The sequence below is a fragment of the Silurus aristotelis genome, assembly GCF_946808225.1.
Source record: "Silurus aristotelis genome assembly, chromosome: 17".
Taxonomy (NCBI): domain Eukaryota; kingdom Metazoa; phylum Chordata; class Actinopteri; order Siluriformes; family Siluridae; genus Silurus; species Silurus aristotelis.
Genome location: NC_139590.1, coordinates 13,355,510 through 13,373,528, shown reverse-complemented (window position 1 = coordinate 13,373,528; position 18,019 = coordinate 13,355,510). Strand labels below are relative to the sequence as shown.

The 18,019-nt window shown below is 38.8% G+C and overlaps 1 protein-coding gene across 5 annotated transcripts in view; it reads right to left on the bottom strand.

Moving 5' to 3' along the window:
- Positions 1-733: 733 nt before the first annotated feature.
- wizb (WIZ zinc finger b) overlaps positions 734-18,019 on the bottom strand; it is a 42,292-nt gene continuing 25,006 nt past the window's right edge. For all 5 annotated transcript variants that reach the window (XM_083565736.1, XM_083565738.1, XM_083565735.1 and 2 more), the window contains 8 exons: positions 10,833-11,417; positions 10,124-10,600; positions 8,141-8,632; positions 7,473-8,009; positions 7,098-7,309; positions 6,591-6,825; positions 5,137-5,302; positions 734-3,540 (listed from right to left, as the gene is read on the bottom strand). In XM_083565736.1, the coding sequence (XP_083421862.1) occupies positions 3,177-3,540; positions 5,137-5,302; positions 6,591-6,825; positions 7,098-7,309; positions 7,473-8,009; positions 8,141-8,632; positions 10,124-10,600; positions 10,833-11,417 (3,068 nt within the window). In that variant the 3' untranslated portion in view covers positions 734-3,176. The remainder of the gene's footprint in view (positions 3,541-5,136; positions 5,303-6,590; positions 6,826-7,097; positions 7,310-7,472; positions 8,010-8,140; positions 8,633-10,123; positions 10,601-10,832; positions 11,418-18,019) is intronic.

Below are 18,019 nucleotides of genomic sequence, written 5' to 3'. Positions count from 1 at the left end.
CAGCTAGCTAATGGGTTACTGTGAACATTTCTGCAGGTTGGAGTTTGCACTGTGGGATTTAGCTAGCATGTTTTACAGATCTTTATCACACTGGTTCCTTTCAGCTAGAAATGCTTCTCTGTCTCAGACATAAGTCTCTACTTTTGACGGGAAACTGCTTTATTTTGATTGGGCCTCGAAATGGAATGTTTTTAACTAAGTGCATCCTGTATGTTAATTGGAAGACAGTTTCCCAGGGTAAAATCTATTATTATTTTTCACTCTGTAACAGTGATCTAAAGGAAATATAGCAAAGTTGCTTATTTTATGTTAATATAGAATAAGAAAAGTAATTATGCTAAAGAAATACGGTGAAACTGGTACAAATAGTTTCTTATTTTCCACTTTGATCCTATCCATCATACAATTTTAGATACTCATGATTACTTTGTGCCTATTAGGCATAACAACGTTAAGGTCCAGCATTGCACTATAGACATAAAAAAGCTAAGGCTGAAAACCCCACTCGATGATTAAGTTTGCTTTTATGTTTCCATCAGTTATTAAATGGCACCCTCATCTGGTGTATGCTTATAAAGCAATATCGTAATGATTAAAATAAATCCGGATGCTGTGCATGTACAGTCAGTGCAGATTAATTATTATTAAAAATTATTATTCTGATTTTGTTATCCTGGTAAATAAAGAGTTTGAAACATTTAAGAAGCAGAAATAATGTGACTCTACTACTGCGTGTTTCAGATCACATTTAATGATTTGTTGATTCACATGAATCGTTCTAATGCTTGTGCACAGTATGATTCTTCCATGGCAGCTTAGCATACCTATCTTTCTTTCTTACACTCATCTCTCCCTCTATTTCTATCTCTCTCCCACACACACACACACACAGACACACACACACACACACACACACACACACACACACACACACACACACACACACACACACACACACACACAACAAACACACACCTCTTACAACTAGTCCAAACTGAAGAAAGTCTTACAGGGGACAACAACCTGGTACTTTCAAACAGCAGCCCATCTTGAAGTTTTGAAGTCCCCTTTAAGACACATCTTTAAAGTCCTTTGGGTTAAGGACATTTTCATGATCAAAGCATTGAACATTACAAATCCATTCATATCCAATTTAACTCATGAGCACCAATAATAAAAAATAACACTTGTTCTAGTTCACTTATCTTGGACTGCAAGTACAGAAAGACAAATGGCAATATAAAATTACACAGAATTATTGTTGAAATAAAATCATGATAAATTGAACAAGATCATATTTCATGACTCGTACTAGTTGACTAGTTGTAAGATATAGTTATATACTCCACAGGAATGCTGCAAGTCTAACAGTCACAGAAATGCGATGAGTAGTGAAACAAACCGCCATCGTTTGTGTCATGTGACCATACTGTTATTGCTTCACCGTGTCGCAATGGATTACCATCTAAAGTCATGTGAAGCTACATAGTTCTGTCAGAAGCAAAATGTATCCAAGTAGTCCCTTCTTTGATCAAGCAATAACCATAAATGTCCAGAGATGAAGATCCAGCATACCAAAGATTTGTGGTGTTTCTCAGATGTAGTTTATCTATGGTGTAAAATACAATCCAAGAAAATAATTTGGATTTTCTCAGTCACCACTGTCCAAAGTTTCTGTCAGTTGAAAGGACAAAATCTGTTCCCTCCATTCAGTCAGAAACTTGCGCATTTCGGCTGTAGTCTAGGAGACTGTCCTATGTCACACTGATTCTTTGGCACATTCTGCCACAGACTGATGGGTGCAGTGCATTGAAGTTCTTGGCAGGGACGCAAATGTGCTATAGAAAAAATTTTTGAACTAGATTTACGGCTATATGGCAAAGACATACACATGACCTTTTAAGTGCATGCACATACACGCACAATTACATACACTTCTCTATCCAGCCTCGAGTAAAAGTGCATCAACTCATTGCTCATATGCTGAACATTCAGATTCTTGTCATCTTTCCAAAACAGGGCACATTCAAAGTGCAATACATAGAAACAGGGATTTGGGTTTTAGTCAAGGCAGGCAAAAAGTAGATTCAGTAACCCAATTGTAGGCTATCTTTCCATTCTGTAAATCCAGGGCAGTTTCTTTAATAAAGCAAATGGGAGACACAGATCATGAAAATGGGTACAGTAAGCTAACACGCTTTAGCACTTTAAAAATGTCCAATCTTTAAGTTCTTGCTTGTTCTGGTACCTTGCCATCATCCTGTAGTACCAAAAGAAATGTTTCGGCATTTAAGAAGCCAACCAACAAATAGTAGTCAGAACATTAAAAAATATATATATGGTACGATGATCATTTGTTTTGTTTTTTCTAATCACGATTATATTCAACACAAATGTACAGTATTTATTAGCTTATTTTAACATTTATAGAAACAAAATTAAAAAGTAGCTTTTTTTTTTGCCATTTACTAAAAACAGGAAAAATGTAAAAGAAAAATCCATCATATTTACTGTGAAAAATATGAGAAAATATTGACATACATTAGATTACAAATGAGAACATGTATGGTGCATTATTAAATTTTGAGCAAGGGCATATAAGCAACAACAGCTCATACTTTATTATGGCACAATTGTGTTAACCGTCAAATAGGCGTCTGTCATGACAAGCTTATTTTGAGAGGGTTAAAGGCTTAGTGTATACGTGCTTTGGGGGAAAAAGGCATTACAAGAAAGTGCTACAACAATTTCGGATGGACACAAAAATATCTATTTTTTCTGTTTCTATTTTGATTGTGCCTTTCATTAGCAAATACTAGGTAGACTTTCCATGTCCAGTACAAAGAAAATTTTTCATATGCTCTTAAAATCCAACTAAGCTTTAAAAAAAAAAAAAATACACAGTCAGCAAGTTAGTTACACTGCACATCCACATACTTCTATAAGCACCACTAACTTGTTAACACCTTATTCCACAAACAAATGTCAAACAAACGTTGGCCAGCAAAGCCCAAACTGAAATAGCAACAGTTCTATCTCCTTTTACTTTTGTGTGACTTACTGGATAAAAGAAATTCATGGGTAGTTGGCAATGCTTTTCCAAATGCCTGTTTTAATAACAAAAGGAGGTACAAACATATTTAAGGAACATGAAAACAAATACAAAGACTAAAGAATTATGTGGCAGGAGTGTCAACTTCCTGCTCAGCCTTGGTTGGAATTTCAGGGATGGCAAGTGTGGGAGCTGTCAAGGTTGGGGTTGAAGTGGGTGTACCAAGAGAAACTGGTGGGCATGGTGTAGAAACAGATTTGGGGTTAAGACTTGTGGCTGAGGTGTGAGTAGGAGCTGTAGTAGCTGTAGTAGAAGTGGAGGTAGTAGCTGAGGCATGCATTTCAGGAACAGCCATTTCAGATTTGGCTGGAGTGTTGGTTGCACTGGGAGCTGGCTTGTGGTAATCAAGTTTCAGAATGTGCTGCTGGAGGTGCCTTATCCAGTCCTCTTGCACTGACAAGGGGCCATGAAACTCCACATCGCAAAACCTGAAAGGGGGATGAATTGAATCAATATTTGTTGGTTCATGAATATAATTACTTGGGCAAGGATTTTAAAGGAATGAATAATAATATAAGTAATAATATAAAAAATTCTTCTCCATGAAAGAAAGGAATTTTGGCAGGCAGCGTGCCACAATTATTCTTTAAAAACATTTCCAAGTCTTCTTTACAACATTGATTCAGTTTGCGATCATTTGTTTATTTACAGCTCTCTTAAGAGAGTATTTCAATTGGGTTGAAGTCTGAAATTGAAATTGTCCAATTTAACACCTTCATTCTGTTCTTTTTCAGTCCTTCTCATGTCTAGTCACGTAGATTTCCTGGTGTGCTTTGCATCATTGTCATGTTGCATGACTCAATTTTGACCAAGCTTTAGCTGTCAGGCAGATGACTCCACATATGACTCTAGAATGCTTAGGTATTCAGAGAAGTTCATGGTTGACTTAATGACTGCAAGGTGCCCAGGTCATGTGGCTGCAAAACCAACCCAAAACATCTCATTTCCACTTTGTGCTTGACAGATATGCTGTATTCGGATGTCACGTGTTGTGCTGTGCATTATGGCCAAACATCTCCACTTTGGTCTCATCTGTCCAAAGGACATTGTTGTTTTTGAGGATTGTTTAGATGCAACTTTGCAAACATATGTCATGCTGCCACATTCTCATTAGAGAGAAAAGAGGCTTTCTCCTGGCAACCCTACCAAATAATCTATACTTTTTCTAATTGTACTGTAACACTTATCATGCTAATTCAGTCCTGTAGAGTCTGAGATGTAACTCCTAGGTTTTTTTGCACAATCTGGCATTGGGGTGAATTTGCTGGGATGATTAGCAACTGTCGTAGATGTTTTCTAACTGTGAATAATCTTTAATACTGTAGAATGATTTAAATTGTTTTGAAATTGCCCTATAATCAATACAACCAGACTGATGGGCAGCAACAATTGCTTTTCTAAATGTCATCTAGGATGTCTTTCCTTCTTAGCATTGAGTTAGTGCACACCTGAATGCTCCAAACCAGCAAACTCCTAAAACTTCAACTTTTATAGAGGTAGCAACACTTGCTTATCATTTAATCAAAGGTGTTTGATTAGCAGCACCTGCCTGCTACTTAGCCTCTTACTTTCCTATAAAAGCAGTAAGAATGTACTTAGTTTTTCACACATCTTTTCCAATTTGTCTTGATTTCTCTAAACACATGCTGTAGTGTATCTGGGGTTATATTTACATAATTTTTATGAGCACATAAAGACCAGATCATTTTTATTATGTCCTGATACATAAAGCCATAGAATTCAGAGGGAGTACTTTAGTTTTCACAGGAGTGTACTTACAAAAGAAAGGGAGTTATTGTAGGAAACAATCCACCCTGGCATTGACCCTATCCGGATAATTTCCAATCGGTTTTATCTGCTGGTTACAATCATAATGCTATAAATCCTACATCATTCAACCATTCTTTCATGAGATACTGCCTTAAGAAAATCTCACTTGGATGGACATGCACATAAAGAAACTTGAAACATAATTTCCCCACCAGCTCGTGGCAGCAACCTAAAAAAATATACAAACAACTCACCGGCACTTCAGGGAGTAGATTTTACCAACAAGTTTGACCAGAGGGGTGGAAGGGGGCTTTGGCACAAGGGCAGGAACAGTACTAGTGCGAGGGGGTTTGGGAGGACAGCTTTCTCTCTCCCCTCCATCAGCATGTGATGGATGTTTCAGGGGTCGTCGTTCAATGCCTAGGTAAAAACAAGCAATTATTTGTACATAAAAATATGTACGCATGTACATAATTTAAATCCGAGTACAATCCAGTTTTATTCAAATAGAAAAGCTAATTAGAGCATGCAAATTTACAAATGTAATTGCACATGAGTTTCAAATTTAACAATTATGAACTACCACAAGAAGAACTACCAGAAGGGTTGGAATGTGTATTTCAGAAACCGATCTTTTGTGATTTTCACATATGATATTGGAGCATTATCATTTACTACTTAACACAGAATGTCACAAAAAAAGGAACTACTGAGCAGCAATTAACAAGGTGTTTAATCTGCAGAATGAGAGAAAAATTGCCATAGTTGACAGAAAAGCTATGGTCACTCGAAAGGAAAGAGTTGACAGGAAAGCTATGGTGACTCGTATAACCATTTTTACTAACAGGGTGATCAGAAAAGAATTTCTGAATCTGCTGAATACTTAGTTTGCTGCAACAGCTGAAGACCCCATTGGGTTCCATTCTAGTAAACATGCAAATAGGAATCTGAAGCTAAAGTGGGCACCTACACTGAACAGCTGCACACTGACCTGAAGACCACATGTTTGCTTTTGTTTTTTTTAACTATGGTTATATGATTTACTTGAGACCTAAATCTCACTGTAAATGTCATCTTATTATCAATGTGTAGCTCCTTACAAAAGTGTCTTTTATGTCTTTTGCACCACTCTGTGTAAACTTATTAAAAAATAAACACCATGAGTTAAAGTTATTGAGATCATATTTTTTCCTCATTCTGTTGTTTGATGTGAATAGTATCTTAAGCTTTTGACCAGTATTTGCTTGATTTTATGCATTGCACTGCATAAAATGAGCTGCATGAATGACAGGGAATATTGATATAAGTATATTGCTGAAAACAATGGCTGCCAAATTGAGAATGAAAATGTTAATTGATAGTTCATCTGTAGTAACTCATATTTCTAGTAATGCATACAGTTATAACAGTACCCCCTCAGTTTTACACTTTAAATTGAACTGCTCCTTAATTGTTTATCATTTCAATTTTTGAAAATCTGGTGCATATATTCAGGACATGGTTTTGAAATGGCTTAGGGCTGCAATTTATACAAACAGATTTACAAGTCTATACCATTGAACAGTCGAAATGCTATAGCAGAAATGTCATTGTTCTTTCAATATGGCAGAAAATCATCAACTAAGACACTAAAAATTACTTGTGAAATGCAATTTTCCATTCAACAGAAGAGTGCATTTGTAAGACTATAGCATTGAGGTGTTCTTACCTCGTGTCACCCGGACATTAAGTTCACTTCGCGCCACTTGCGCATGCGGAATTGCATTGCTAGAGTGATGTCCCCTCTCTTGGGTACTGATGCCAGAGTGAAAAGAGGTGCCATTTCGATTTTTTACCTCTTCTGTCCGTGATAAAGAACTCCATGAGCTGCTCATGATCTGCCGTTCAACAGTCCTACCATGGGACAGTGTTAAAGATGCCCACTGCCCAGCTGCTGACTGCTTCTGAGGTATAGTAGAGCAAGTAAAACAAGTTGAAAGACTATAGCAAAAGCCATAATTATATTTGATCTTATTTGCCCTCTAAGATCCTGTATTGTCAACTGAACTTTTTTACACTAGAGTAATTATGCAGCATGCTCAACTACATTTCACGAATCAACTAATCTGCATAAGAGCATTAATGTACAACTGTTCATCTTTGCAACAAAAAACAAGGTGATAATACATTCATTGCACATTTATTCATGCTACCATTATGCATGCAAAATTTTTACCTTCTTTTGGACAATGTGTCCATCTAATAGGTAGCTACGATGTAGCTCAGCCACTGTTTGTGGCCGGCTGCGCATCCAGGCACTCAGTGTCTCGATGGGTGAACCGTTCACAGACCATTCTGTCACACCAAACTGTCGTAAATGAGCCCGAGCATGGCTGGCCAAAGCCTTCCGGTTCTCGAAGGCAAAACCACACAACTCACAGCTAGCATCTAAAAAGTTTTAAATTAGGAATTAAAAAATACTTGTTTTGCCAGATAAAAACACTAGAAGTCATTGATTACATGCAGATATTCTTGTTCAAAAATTTAAATTCTGTGGAAACGTAATTCGAAGAAAATACAAGACAATATAACAAAACAAATACACTCTTACCCATGCGGCCTACCCCATACTTCTCTGTAGACATCCTCCCTTTAAAAGAGAAGTCCTGTGGTGGGGGTGAAAAGGTTTTTGACTGGGTTGCGGGTGACTTTTGGCTAAGGTGTCCTTCATTTCCCAGCAACCTTTTTCCTGTCGGTTTCATACCAAGAAACTTTCCTGCTGGAGGGGTATTGGACAGTCCTGTTAGCCTAAATCCATGCTTATGATGGCGTGGGCTAGAGTGGAGCAGGTTAACGGATGCCTTTGGTGAGAATCGTGATGAATGATACCCTTGACAATCCCAGGGTGAGGTTCTTTCCTGCCCTGGTTCCTCTTTTACACCTAACACAACAGATGCTGATGTGTTGCCCTGATTCCGCATAATCTCCCACAGCGTGTCGATAGGCGAGCCATTGACAGACCACTCAGTGATACCCATGTGGCGTAAGTGTGAGCGAGCATGGCTGGACAGACCTTTGCGATTCTCAAAAAACTCACCACAGAACTCGCAACGGATATCACGGGATGGTTCCCTCTCCTGGGTCATTACTGGAAAAGTATAGAGTAAAGTCAAGAAGATTAAAAATGTCTAGACAATTTATGGATGCTGATGCCTCAGATGTTCACTGTGGCACTTAACTTTTCCTATTATTTAAAAAAAAGGTAAATGTATTACTCACACTGGTTGATGGAATGCGTATTATCTGAGCGTATCCAGCTTGGATGCAGTGACTCAGAGCTATAAGCATCACGCTCTCCTCCAGTCACCGTAATTTCTACCTGCTCAGGTTCTGGTTTGGGCTTAACCATTTGCACTGCTAGGGAGGTGCTGGTGACAGGTGCAGATACTGCCATCTTTGCAGACTGGTGCTGATTTAAAGAGAAAGTCTGACGGCCAAGGACACCTCCTGGAGGGGAAGAATACTGATGTAAGGTCCGAGGAGGTCCTGGGCTTGGAGAGGATGAGGATGATTTTAAAGTTTTCAGAGGCATGACACATGGCAAACCTCGTCGAGTTATGAGGTCTCGTAGAGTGTCGATTGGCGAGCCATTCACAGACCATTCAGTGATGCCCAGCTGACGCAAGTGGGAACGAGCATGACTTGAAAGGCCTTTGCGGTTCTCAAAAAGCTCACCACAAAACTCACAACACACATCTTTCATTGGTTCAGCTACAATTACAACAGAAAAAAAGAAAGAAGCTGACATTTAATAAAAGCAAGACCAGTTTTTCTACAGCAATGAAAAATATATATTTGATAAGACACTTTTGAAAAGTCTGTGATATACAGTAATTTGCAAACATTTTATGCAGCAAATATGCTGTAATGCTTTAAAATTCAAATTGTAAATAGCTTATTATGATCAATCAACAAAATGGAGATTAAATGAACAGGAGAAAAATTCTAATTAAATTATTATTTGGTATGAGAATCCTTTGCCTGCAAAACAGCACTAATTCCTCCAGGTACACATGCACACAGTTTTTGAAGGAATTTGGCAGGTTGGTTGTATTTATTTGGGGTCGTTGTCTTCCTGCAGAATAAATTTGGGGACTGTCAGATACCTTCCTGATGGTACTGCATGATGGCTAAGTATCTGTCTATATTTCTCAGCATTAAGGACACCAGCAATCCTGACCAAATCTCCAACTCTATTAGCAGAAAAGCAGCTTTAACTTGCAAGGAACCGCCACCATGTTTTATTGTTGCCTGTAGACACTTTTTATTTAACTGCTCTTTAGTCCTTTGGCAAACTTCCCTCTTGCTACAGCCAAATATTTCAGATTTTGTGTCATCAATTCAAAGCCCTTCCTGCTATTTTTTGGCACCCTAGTTCCTGTGTTTTCATGCATGGTTGAGTCGCTTAGCCTTGTTTCCACATTGGAGGTATGGCTTTGTGGCTGCTATTCTTCCATGAAGACCACTTCTGGACAGATTTCTCCAGAGAGTACATGGGTCTACCTGGGTTCCACTGGTTTCTGTGGTTATTTGCTAATGGCACTGCTTGACATCTTTTAATGGTAAAGGAAAGTAAGGATGATACATTGTTGTTAGTGTGCTCAGTTTTGCCATGGTGTATGAACTGTGACTTGAAACTGTGTTCCATAACCTCACCTTAGAACCAGTGTTTGGCTGTTTCAAGCCGCATTCAACTGCTGTTTGTGTTTCAGTTAATGACTGTTTTAACCTACATATGAAATTGATCATTAGAACCTGTTTGGCATAAGTGGGTAATCATACACCTGACTCTAACCTCACACCAAATATTTATTTAACTTAGATTTTTCTTCTGTTCTCTTTATTTACATTTTGGAAATTGATAAAAAAAAAAAAAAAAGAAAAAAAAAAGAAAATGTAAATATATATTTCTGAAAGCATTCTTACTTTACAGTATTTCTTCACCCCTGCCTAAAACTTTTGTACAGTACTATAGTTCCCCATTTTTGGTTCCAAAAGAGTTTTAGTCTGTTCTGATAACTTACAATTTTATGAAAGCTACACAACAGATTCAAGAAGCTCAATTTATCGCCAACTTGAAACTATCTCAATATTTTACCTCTTCAAAAGTCTTACTTTATTTATTAGACAGGAATTGTTCCTTAACACGCTTGTTTAACATACAGCTATATTTGCATAACATAATATAATATATCAAGTCACCTAGTGGGATGGACATCATCTCCCTGCCACTCAAACGGAAGACCTGCTGTGAAGTTTTCAGCTTCTTGGTGGGTGGACTAAGCATGGTGTGAGTGGAGGAAGAAGAAGATGAGGAGGTAGCTTTGGAGCCAACACCACATTTAAATGATGACTTCTTTAACAAGAAAGAATTGGAGGGGAAAGGCCTCTTGGAAGTAGCAGTAGCAGTGGATGTAGAGGGAGATAAAGAAGCCATGCTGTGTCCGTGGACCCTTAGGTCCTCTGGGCTGTCAGAGCGAAAAGAGGTAGCTCTACGTTTAAAGTCATCAGTGAGGATGAGTGTGTTGAGCAGGTCAATGGGGGACCCCTTGGATTCACTGTATTCAACTCCAAAGTGACGCAGATGGGCTCGTGCGTGACTCGAGAGGCCTTTGCGTGTTTCAAACCAGGCACCGCATAGCTTGCATATTATGTCTGTGTTAGAATCCATGTCCATTGCTATGAATAGATTGGGAAAGAAGAAAGGGAAGAATAGAGTTTATGATCATTTTAAGCAGTCTGAAATAGCATTTAAAGCATTTTTTTTTATTTGATTTCTGATATTTGATCCCTTGCTTTATTATCTTAATTAGCTAACCTTTATAAGATAATATTTACTTGTTAAATACAAAGGGTTGGGTAAACTACTATCATCAACAAATACAAAAATGGAACATTAATGCATTCTCACTGAGATTCAGGGGAGCCTCTGTTTCTTGTGGTGCCCAGAGTGGTCTTGATGCAGCAGTGGACAAGGCTGAATTGTGGGCCCTTGACATAGTCCTGTGCTCATGGGAGCGCAGTGGGGAAGACACAGGCAGCAATGAGGAGATTGGGGCCTTCCTCAGCACTGGGGAAGGGGAGGCAGACAGAGAATGTGAGGGGGATAGAGATCTCCCAAATGGAGACGATGGTTGAAAGCCAGATGGTGAGGGGCTGCTTGGGGAAGGAGGAGATTTTGCTACACTATGTAGAAGTGAGAAGGGCTTAATATCTTCTGGTTCATCTTCAAACTCTGTGCTCCTGCTGGGGCTTGGCATTGGAATGCAGAAATCATTTTTGGGTGATGGTGTTGGTGAGTGCAATCGGGGTGAGGCAGGTAAGTGGGAGTCAGTGGACCGCTCCTTCGTTATCTGGTAGAGGAGATCTATGGGTGCTCCACTGCTTTCAGATACCCCCACGCCTAGTTGCCGCAGATGAGATCGGGCATGGCTGGATAGACCGCGACGTGTCTCAAACAGAGCACAGCAAACCTCGCATTTTAGCAAACTGGAGCCTGAAGAAAATGACATTGTGTAAGATTTTAATTACTTCCTTATTTAGGACATGCAAATATAATAAATAAACAAATAAGCAAACAAAAAACATATATACAGTATAAATATTTATATATATTAGGGTACACGTATTTGTACCAAAATTCTTCGGTACAGGGCTTGCAGTTCGGTACACATGTAACAAATGTAATCCTTTTTACTTGCGGAACATAATTAAAATCTGAGTTTCCTTCAGAACATATAAAATGACAAACCACAAGTTTGTTTAATGCAGTGTCACTGTGCCCACTTACTCCGTACCGGAAATAAGATTTGTTTTGTGCATGCATGAAAACGCTAAAGAATCAATAGCTCTAGCGTTAGCCGCTAACCAAGAAGTGGTAATCTTTAGCGTTACCACTATGAATTCTATGGAGCTTGAATCTTGAATCCACAGCGCTAGCGTTAGCCGCTAGCCACTTCCTGACTGAAATTGCAATCTGTGAAAACTAAATCCATTTAGTTTAGCCCCAAAAAATTGCAAATAAAAATATATAAATAAAAAAACATAAAAAAATATATATAAAAATCTATTACAAATTACTTAATTACTTAATGTATGGTGTTTTCTATGTTTTAGTTAATGATCCCAAACTTTGGAAACTTTCTGGTTAGGACTGATGCTAGTGCTATGGATTCTTTTGTGTTTTATGTCCATCTTAATGTCAAAGTGTGTTTACCCTTTTTAAAGTAAATAGAAATAGATTTTTATATTTATATATTTGTATCTGCATTTTTATGTGGAAATTAAATGCAATAAATGGGTTTAGTTGTCACAGATTTCTTTTTCAGCAATAGAAAGTTAAATTTTTCTAAAAAAGAAACAAATTACTTGTTTATTTTAACAAGACCCATCTTATTTTCTATATAATTGACTAATTGGTAAAATACTCAATTACTAAAATAATCGATAGCCGCAGCCCTAATACACACACACACACACACACACACACACACACACACACACACACACACACACACACACACACACACACACACACACACACACATATATACACACACACACTGCATTCAGAAAGTATTCAAACTCCTTCATTCAGTACCCCATAATGATAAAGTGGAAACAGAATTGTAGAAATGTCTGTAATTTTTACAAAAATTCTCTTGATTGTTGCTAAGATGTTTCTACACCTACAGTCCACCTAGAGTCCACCTGTGGAAATGTTTATTGATTAGACATTATTTGGAAAGGTGCACACCTCTTTATAGAAGGCCTCACAGCTGACAATGCATACCAGAGGAAAAAACCAAGATATGCGGTCAAAGGAACTGCCTGCAAAGCTCAGAGACAGGATTGCTACAAGCCACAGATCTGGGAAAGACTACAACAATCTTTTTGCTCCACTAAGGGTTCCCAAGGGCTGAACTGTTTGGCCACAATCACCTTTCATCACCTGCTCAAAACCATCCTAAAAGTGAAGCATGGTGATGGCACAATCATGTTGTAGGAGTGTTTTTCTGCAGCAGGGACTTGAAAACTGGTCAGAGTTGAGAAAAAAGCTAAATAGAGCAGAAATATCCACAATAAAAACTTCCATAGCACTCAGGACCTTGGCTGAAGGTTCACCTTCCATCATGACAACACCTCTAATCACAAAGCAAAGAAAGTTATATTTCTTTAGGTGCTATTGACATTATATTTTTACCATATGTTGGTTACAACTCATACAATTCACACATGCAAATAAATCAAGTTATGTGTAATAATGTAAAATAGAACAGTATTGAACACATGAAGAAAGGGAGGTAAAAAAAAAAAAAGGCATGGGAGGCCAAGACACCAGCTGAAATCAATCAGTAATTAGAAAGCAATCCTGCCCTGTGCAAATTACAGTTTTTCTCAGTTGCTTTGAAGCATTTCTCAAATCATTCTTAATATTTGCAAACCAGAAAGTGCATTCTCAAAACAATGTGTAAAAACAGCACAACACATTGGATTTCTTGCAAAAGCCTGTACTTTTCTCAAAATCCTTAGTTCATCTCTCAAAAGAAATCAATGTCAATAAACATCACATTACCAGCAGAATAACAAGATCTTTTGTCATTGTTCACAAACAAGATTGTCAAAAAGTTTAGGCATTTTGTCAGTATGACGGTGCACAGTTTCAGTATTTCTTGATATAAACTACAGCTTGGAATACAATAATAGAAAATGCACAAAGTTTAATTTCTTTTGTTTGGCAAACAGCCCAAATTTATTTATTTGATTGCATATATGATTTATATTGGGTGCAAGAGACCAAGATTCACACTTTTACTGTACTGTATTAGTGTCTGTTGTTGCATTGTCGCCATTTGAAGGTTTCTGAGATTCACCTTTGACCTGTCTAGAGAACTAGTCACTCGCCTTGATTAGTGACATTCGAGATTTAGCTGCACAATTTATCAATTCAAAAAACATTTACAAAAAATGTTCAACAGAAATTTAAGCTTCACAGATTCTGGCAACTGGTTTAACCATTTTGCATTCAATGACATGCAATAAACTGATGTCGAGATATTTTGGGGGTTAAAACTGTTCAGGTGAAAGTACTATAATATATTTTGATCAACATGACATAAACAACTAATAATGTAGGAAACAGCAGACAATTGTACACAATCGATTAAATTAATGTACAAAAGCATTCACAATTTAATCAAAGCAACAAGAAATGTTTTTATGGTGTGCACATGTGATTAAATGATGTGGAGGTTGAATAAAGTAGTTTTGACAATTTAATTACTGATCTATGAAACGCTCAAAAGCAACTAAGAAAAACTGAATATCAGCTAGTTCAGTCCCAACTGATGGCCTATATTAAGGTGTCCCATTACCCAGGTGTCACAAAATAAACATTTTATAATGGGTAAAAGCAAAGAGCTCCCTTTAAGAGCTTTACAAACTTTTTGTTGCAAAACATACTGATGGGATTGGTTACAGAAGGATTTCAAAACTTCTGAATGTTTTAGTGAGCACTGTTGAGGCCATAATCCGGAAGTGGAAAGAACATCATTTCACAATAACCCAGCCACAACCAGGTGCTCTTTACAAGATGATGGACGAGGGTGGACATTTCAGCAAGACAATGATTCTAAACACAGAGCCATAAAAACTTTGGTTTCAAAGAAAGAAATTAAAGCAGCTAGAATGGAACAGCCAATCACCTGACTTGAATTCAATTTAAAATCTATAGAAAAAACTAAAGATCAGAAAAATCACACCTGAGCAATGCATGCCACTAGTTTCTCCATACAGGAGGTGTCTTGACGCTTTTGTGTAAAGTATTAAATAAATTAACGCAAGTGTGTTCAATACTTTTGTACCTGCTGTACTGTATGTATGTATGTATATATACATGTATATATATAATGTATATGTGTGTGTATATATATATATATTATATTATATTAGGGGTGGCACGGTTCACAAAACCCACAGTTCGGTTCGTATTATGGTTTTAGGGTCACGGTTTTCGGTTCTGTACGGTTCTTGTTATTTTTTCTTTTAATCTTCAACACTCCAGAAATTCCCTTCAGCATTTGATATATAGCTTATTAGCTTAATTATCCACTATTTGGGATACAGTATTAACATTTTTGTAATGTAATCATGCACTAACTGAATTTGACTTGACATTAATCACATTATTGGGACCATATCTGAGTAAAAGCTAGGGGTGATTTTGATACAGCAAGAGAGAAGACATTGATGATGACATGCTTTCGTTTATTTGGCAAAAAAAAAGTGTCGGCGAGAAGGAATATTAAACCGCGGCTCGAGTACATTCATCTGATGAAATCCTTCACACTCAATCACGCTGCACGGTTGCATATCTTTTGCTATAAACATCCCCAATGCTTTAGTTATGGCTATTGCCCTGTCCGACTTATCACTGAGAGGTTGCTTAAATGCTGCGGACAGTAGAAGTTGTTTCCTAACCGGCTCTCTCCTGTTTGTGCTGTTTGTATCGACACAATGGCGTGATGTCTTCTCAAATAAACTGTCATATTAGAAGTGTTGGCATTAGCATATTGAATGCATTTTGCACAATGCTTGCACACAGTCGCAGTTCTATCTACTGTTTTATTTCCGTTGTCATCGTAAGTAACATTAAAATGTTCCCACAAACCGGTTTTGAACGACGCGGGCGCATACGCCAACTCCGGGCAGCCTTCATTATCTCCTCCACTTGCCATTTCTGCAACACTCCTTACTCACCTTTTACTGTCTATATGTATGTTCGCGTAAAACCGTGAGACGCACACACGAACCGAAGTGAGACAAGCGAACCGAACGGTTCGGTTGTTTTTCCATGTACCGTGCCACCCCTAATATATATATATATATATATATATATATATATATATATATATATATATATATATATATATATATATATATATTCACAACTAAATACGTCCAGATTTTAACTATGTTCAACACTTAAAAAAGATTGCATTCGGTACCGAAATGAAAGCCCTATACCGGAAAATTTGGTATGAATATAGGTACCGTTACATTACTGTTTACATTTTCAGATGACAGAGCAGCTCATAAACATTCTCATGTAAATGTTCATAATTATAATGTTTAAATTACGAAAATCATCAGTACATCAAACAGAACTTTTGCTATGTTTCCACACGGATGGTTTTAATTGCCGGATGTATGCATTATGGCGAATTTTGATGCTTGATTTGACTCTTGCCGCATCAGTAAAACAAATGATAAGTAAATAGTCAACTGAGCACTTATAACAAACCAGGCAGTCCCTTTCCTCTTTACTCTGGAGAACACGGAATACATGGTTCCCTTTCAGGAACTCGAGCTGCGTCAACAACGCTTTGAAGAACACTTCCACGTGTCCACGATCTGAATCACGTGTAATCTGTCCAACAGAAAGGCGCAACGAGGCAGGGTGACATTACAACCAGGAAGCTATAAAAAGCACATGCAGTGGAAATAATGCTAGCTTGAAGCGCTCTGTGTGTCTTTTCAGCATGTAGGTATTATAAGTGGTAAAATAAAAACAATGTAATATATATATATATATATATATATATATATATATATATATATATATATATATATATATATATTACATTACATTACATACTCCACCTTTCTTCCTCTGAGGAGGGGAAGGGTATGGATGCCAGCACACACGCTGACACTCCCTTACAGCAAGTCCTGCTTAGGGATCTTTTGAGGAGGTGGTGACTCGTGCGTTTGCAAACCTAGATATCGCTTGGCCAGATGAGAAGCATCACTGCACACTGAGGTGTCCAGGTCCTAGAGCAGCCCATACTCAGCCCGACTCTTCAGTCCCAATGTCTCCCTCTACGCTAATGGAGTAGGGCTGAAGTTTGGTTAAGAGAAGACGCTAGCTGGCTATCTCTCCCCGGGTGCTGCATCATCCCTTAAGGCCCGGCACTGCCCACCAAGCCCCTTTGGACTTCTTTGGCTTTGGTGGGTAAGGCTTACACGCCGGCAGGCATTAGGCTGACCTGCTGTGGGAATTAAACGAGGGAGTTACTATGGGAACTGAAAATGTCCAGGAGTTATGTCATGATACGTAGCTAGTCTCGGGGCTACCAAAAAGACCGCTAGGGCCATGGGCCGGTTTATGTCAGCCCTGTTGGCCACAATAAGGCATCTTTGGGTCAGACTGTCAGATCTTCCCAGAGCTTTCCCACTGGATGCCCCAGTAGTACCCACTGGCCTGTTCGGCGATGCCCTGAATACTGTAGTTGACAGGTTCCAGAAGGCGAAAAAAAGCAGTCGCTGGCGTTCCATTGCTACAGCCATCACCATTCCCACCTGGCTGTTTGGCAGGTGCCTCCCCAGACCAGCACAAGCAGGTGCCGTATAGCCCAGAAACAGAAGCCCAAGGAGCTGACGGATCTTAGGACCGTCATCTTCAATTATAGGGCTGCAATAAGATGACAGGTCATACGTTTCTGCTGGGGGGACCCGAGGAGAGGGCGATGCCGCAAGGAGGTTGTCTTGTTAACACTGCCATTAAAAGACTGGAAACGCCTGCCAGACATGTCTCAGTGGGTCCTGTTCACTGTAGAGACGGGCTACTCAATTCAGTGTGGGGTATGGATCCAAGATGGAAGCGCGGCAGTAGCTCGCAGCGGCCTCTCTGGATCCAAAAATGGTGCTTTCACCATATTTAGCCCGACCTTCCACAATACATGGACACCAGAGTTAGCTGTGTTCATGCGTACGACTACCAGACACTGCTACAGTACAGGCATCATGCAACCAATAATCTGCATGATGATATTATCAACAACCTTCGCGACCTCGGCTTGCTGCGACCTCGGCCACAAGACCAGGCCCCCAGACCTCGGTGTTACCTGATGCCGGTGGCCGGGAGAGGAGACGTCGAAATCGCTGTTCGAGGAAGCGGAAGTGCGGCAAGTGGGCGGGTGTCCGTGCTAGGCTAAATGCTAACCCTAGCCGGCCGGCTCTCCCGTCCATTTTTCTTTCCAACGTTTCAACGTTCCAACGCTCCCTGGATAATAAACTGGACTACATCCGACTCCAGCG